This window comes from Morone saxatilis, unplaced genomic scaffold (assembly GCF_004916995.1).
Source record: "Morone saxatilis isolate NCDOM2014 unplaced genomic scaffold, NCSU_SB_2.0 Contig9, whole genome shotgun sequence".
Lineage (NCBI taxonomy): Eukaryota > Metazoa > Chordata > Actinopteri > Moronidae > Morone > Morone saxatilis.
The window spans coordinates 13,001,145-13,006,891 of NW_023340268.1; the positions used below are offsets into that span (position 1 = coordinate 13,001,145).

The window sequence follows — 5,747 nt, forward strand, 5'->3', positions numbered from 1 at the left end:
TATGCCTGTTTAAAAAGGCAATTAGTGTTTGAGGTTATTCTTACGTGTGTATGTGTGGAACCTGATTCAAACTGCTTGCATGTGAAGAACGGAAATGTTTTTAACTTACAAACCCAGAGATTAATCATGTTCAAGTTGCTTTTCCTTCGCCATCAAAACATACGCAAACACTCAAACAGGGACTTGCACACCTAAACAGTACATACTCCAAGACACACACACACAGTCACAGTCACAGTATGAAGCCAGTATGAAAGGTGATGCATACAGGGGTCATCAATATCCACCTAATATTACAGATCTATTTACAGTTACACCTTGAAGGGACTATATCGCTTACATTTCAAGTAATTTGTTCACACCCTTTGACTATGAATGAGTGTCTGTGCACGTTCGTCATGGAGCACTGCCATGGTTTCATCCCTGAAATGACAAGAGGCCACTGACCAAAGCAAGGTCAGACCTGAGATCAGTCATCCGGTGCATTAGGGACAGTGACGCGGTACTTAACTGTGCTACTGTACCAACAGTTCAAGTGACACCAGCAGTAATCTGACAGTTTGGTGCCAGGATTAGTTATGACCGTGGTATCAGTCAGACTCAAATCATATTGTATTGTTCTCTCTTTTTGTCATTCCAGCTGTCCTTTGCAGCAACAACTCCAGTTCTGGCGGACAAGAAAAAGTACCCCAACTTCTTCCGCACCGTCCCGTCAGACAACGCTGTGAACCCAGCAGTAGTGAAGTTCCTCAACTACTACAACTGGAGCCGTGTTGGGACCCTCACACAAGATGTTCAGAGGTTCTCAGAGGTCAGTATTCCATACTCATTCTTTAAAGATGCTACATTTTGATACGTGAACTTCTGCAAAAGAAACCTGAGGTTGTAAAGTGAGATGCTTAAGAGAGCACACACAGGGAATAGGAACCACTTTTGTTGTATTCTGAAGTATAGCAGGTATGTTGCAAAAAGATTGTTCTTCATCAGAAGGCACTCCAACCTCACTTCTTCGTTATAGTTCAACGGTTTCACTTTCTTTCTGTCTTTATTGTACATCAATACTATAATACAATAAGTCCAAAAAGTAGATCAAATACATAAATAATAATCCAGTGGACTGACAAGCTTTTTATGTCAGTGTAGTTTTCTTCATTCCAGTTGTGCCATCCTTATGCCTCCGAGTTTAAGGCAACAAACTTTTTCCATGTTCTGAAGGTGAAGGTTAACATCTCACTATTATAAAACACTGAATATATTTTCAGTCAGGAGGATGTTTATCTTGTCATAGACAGATACAGATACAGAGACGGGGAGTTGTGTCAGTACAGAACAATGATTGACATTTATTTTACGATTATAATTCAGATGATGCCAACATGATTTAAGTGGGTGGCAGTCAATTAATTTCAACCTATTCTCCAATAGTTAATATTTTTCCACCCACATTAAACTGCATGGATGGCTTCTACATGATTCTAAAGAAATGTGAAGATTAACATTTTTGTTTTTTTGTGAGTAAAACTAGAGCTTAATCCTACCATTTACATTATGTTTCATGTCTCTAGCAATGAATAAAAACAATTTTCTGGCTGTAAATATAGAAGGAAAAGTGTTTCCACCCACCTTTGGACCACAAAAAGCAGATGAGAGTGCAACTTTTGTAATATAAATTACTGTTTACATATATGATTTTGCTAGATTATTTATTTACCAATTTACTGAGTGTAGTTTAATGTCCCTGTACTATTCAATAGTCAGAAAGCACCACTCAGCCTTCTGTAGGCTCGGCAAGTCATTTGTAGAAAGATAAAGAATTGTATGTGCACTGACTAACCACTTCTAACTAACTCTCTTATGATACTGTTGGCACTGAAACACATTTTAAACTAGAGGACTCATTAACAGGAGGGCACACACTTGCATTCTCCTAGAGAAAGATTATGCTAAGATTCTAACAGACGTTTACTGTAATATAAATTTGAGATATGACAATCCAGTTCAACCAATTGACTGAAACCATGAACAAAATGTATTTCAAGTTAAAATCTTGTTATACCAAACATATCCTTGTTGTGGGAGGTTTAAACATCAGCAAAATTGAATGTCGACTAAAACTCTATGGCATTATATCACATGAGCGATGCAGGAGCATTCAGTTTAAAAAGCCATGCCAGAACAGGTACTGAAAGCATGAATTTGAGAAACATATTGTGAGCTCTTGCCATGAGGCCCCGGTTGAAAACAATCTGCTCAGCAGCTGGGGGTGGGAGGTGTATAAGAAGTCTCACTGAAAATTTCAGAGAGCCCAAATCCCTTTATCTCTACCCTCCTGAAAGCGCCAAGGGGCTTAGGACGGGAGGAAGACGGGCGGCCCGATTCAATCAACCTGCCACGAGATTGGCCTCTAATCCTGATTTACAAATATGCAAGCATCGCTTCTGTACTTCATGATTTGTACAATCCTCTGTCAAGTTCAGAGCACAACTGTTTTTGGTGCATCTGGAAATCATGATAGCATGTAGCAAGACAAATTGTTAATGAGATACAAAGTATCTTTGTCTAGATACTGCCGGAAAATAGAAAATAATAACAATAGAATGAATTATGAGTCTTGAATGAGTTTGTGACCTTCTTACAGATTACACTGTTCCCCAAATCTCTATAACGGAGGTGGCGAGTGCAAAATTAGCATGACCAATACAGCCAGAACAGCTACTTTTATGGGAAATACGCCAGGTTGAAATAAATCGTAATTGTCCTTTAGAGTAAGTTGGACAGTGTCTGGTCTACATTAGATTGGTACTAATATTCATATTATGTTATACAGCTTACATGGTTATTTGAGAATGCCATCAATTGACAGTCATCGGATTATACTGTGTTTTCCTAGGAGCTAATAATACAATGTTTTTGTAAATAGCCATGTCCTCCCACTTTTTGAATTTTGAAATGTTTTAGCACAAGTCTTTTACACACCTTCAAAATAGACCCTAGTGTTACTGAGTCACTGCAGCAGTGGGTCGGAGTGATCCTACTTCTATCATATGATATAGTTTTCAAATAAGTCTACACTTGTAACTGCATTGTCATACAATATTCAAAGAGCTATCATAAAAAGGAAAAAAAAACATATGTGCACAGTACAAAACGAACCAGCTCAAGAAAGGCTCTACAAGTTGATTTTCAAATTGTACTGAAATAAATGGAAACCTGCGGCTCCCCGTATAAGAGAGGAACGTGCTTCGAAATAAATTTGATTGGGTCTTTCGAAAAAGTGTATTATCATCAAGTTTTTCAGAAACTTTTGAAAACAAAAAATAAGAACAGAACTACTATACTACAAATATGGAAAAACAAGTGTTACATTATTAAAATGATTATATATGATAATAAATTTACCCAGTGTAGTGTAGTGTAGTTATTTGGATTCAGGAACATCCCTAATACGTACTGTACTGTACTATACAGTATGCACTTGGGTACTCACATGCACACTTGCATCTGCATAATAAGTATACTATTGACAGTGTTGTCATCTCCACCACCTCTCTTTTTCTCTCCCTGTTATAAACGCTCTCTCTCCTACTGATCCGCAAAGCTTTTTCCCAGGGAAACTGCTCGCAAGGTTAATGTTATGTAATGCTTGTTAGGGTTTCAGTCAGTGGAATGCACAACACACACACACACACATACAGTATGGCGTCCCATGGGACTGTAACCTGTAAGCTAAAGCCAGCTTGTCACTTCTATTTTTAGGTACACGCACGGACACACACACAAACACACACACACATCCTGTTCGTGGATGGACACTGATGTTCAATTAATGGGAGAATGAGTAAAGGCTAGGTGTTTGCTCATGTGAAGGTGTCTGTCCGCACACACACACCCACACACACACACATACACACCCAAGCACACACAGCAATCAACATTATTGAGATTGCCAGACAAACGGGGCTCACCCAGGAACAGAGCAGCCATCATCAGTGAGTCAGATGACAGACCTGACTGAGAACAGGATTAGGACTCTGTCCTCTGCCTGGAACCCTCTGAGCCCAAGTGTTAAATTACAGTATGACCACTGATATATTCAGCAGAAGTTACACTCTCAGCATCCACTCTCTCTCTCCTCAGTTCTCCCCCCTTTCACTGAAATCTTGCTTATAATCTAAAAATTGCTTGGTTGTTGTCCTTGTTTGTGCATTTGTCTTAAGCCATTGGCTGCTGCTTATTACAAATCGCCATGTAATGTTGTATAAATTCCTCTGCAGAATGACTCATTCATGTCATTGTACAGGGCATGTAAGGCCATGAGAGGAAGCCATTCGAGAGCTTGTCATCAGGCTGTGGCACAGCCATTTGTCACGCTAGTTTGTATAAACACATGACTGGCATTATAGTCTAAACTCTGGGATTTGCATGGCGATTTGTATGACGATGTAGCACTCAGTATGAGAGACAGATGTGTGCAGAGACCCATCACATTGCCACATCTGTAAAACCCCAAATTTCATGAAAATGTACAGATTTCTGTTCTTAATCTAGCGGTGGACACACAAATACATTATTAAAGAGTAGATGCACATGCACAAAGCTCAGACAGACAGATGGAATGATAAAAAGCACCTGCTAACATTCGAGTATGTGTGACAGTAATAAAGACACGCACATGCAGTCACACCTGTCACTGCAAAGGGTGAACGTGCCTGGAAATGATGTGTTAATGATTTGAGCTTAGACCACCGCAGTCTGTTTGTGTCATACTGGTACCATCTGAATCATCAAAAGCTACTCACTTACTCTGCATCAGGGCACTCACTCTCTGCCTTAAGGGTGTGAGTTTTATTTTTGGGGTAAGTGTATTTGTTTGTGAACTGGTAGAAATGAACCAGCAACTATTTGGATAATTGATTAATCGTTTAGATCATTTATCAAGCAAAAATGTAAAATATTCCCTAATTCCAGCTTCTCAATTGTGACGTTTTGCTGCATTTTCTTTAAGTTTCTTTTGGGCTATTGGTCAAAATAGAACATGCACATTGCCTTGTTTTTTTGTTAATTGTAACAGAGATTTTATACTAGATATAATGATAATAATAATAATAATAATAATCATCATCATCATCATCATCATCGTAATCACAATACTCATAATAATGATCATAATAATAAACACTGCTGTACTACCAATGCATATTATATATATATCATATCATATGATATATATAAAATTAAAAGCTCCATTAGTTAAATACATACTTTAATATATAATTATATAGAAAATTAAATTGTGCTTATGTCCTTTCTAAATGTGCATGCACTGCACACATCTAACTGAGTGCATCTGACATTTTGTCCATCATGTGTGGGTGTGTACTTACATATTTGTAAGAGTGTGTGCACGCATGCCCAGAAGTGCAATAGGATTATTTCTCTTCTGTATTTGCTGCTGGGGATTCCCAGGCTGCCCCAGACAATGGAGGATGTTTTTGTTACGCAGGAAAGCTGCTCACTTTCCCCTCTTACTGTCCCTCAATCCATCTGTCCCCCTCCCCTCCCTCGCTCTATCTAATACACTCAGTCCACCAGAACACAGATGCATTTGTACTTTTCCATCTCAGTGGAAGAAACACAAAACCAAACCAATAAAAATCCTCTCTTGACAAGGGCTTTTCTAAGACATGAATGGTTTGTCTATCAGCCTTTGTCTGGTTGTCTGTTTGTATGTTTGTGTGTGTGTGTGT

At 38.7% G+C, this 5,747-nt stretch overlaps 1 protein-coding gene across 1 annotated transcript in view; it reads left to right on the forward strand.

Annotated features, from left to right (window-relative positions):
• gabbr2 (gamma-aminobutyric acid (GABA) B receptor, 2) overlaps window positions 1–5,747 on the forward strand; it is a 169,195-nt gene that overhangs the window by 86,220 nt on the left and 77,228 nt on the right. The window contains exon 3 of the mRNA XM_035680883.1: window positions 641–811. Within this exon, the coding sequence (XP_035536776.1) occupies window positions 641–811 (171 nt within the window). The remainder of the gene's footprint in view (window positions 1–640; window positions 812–5,747) is intronic.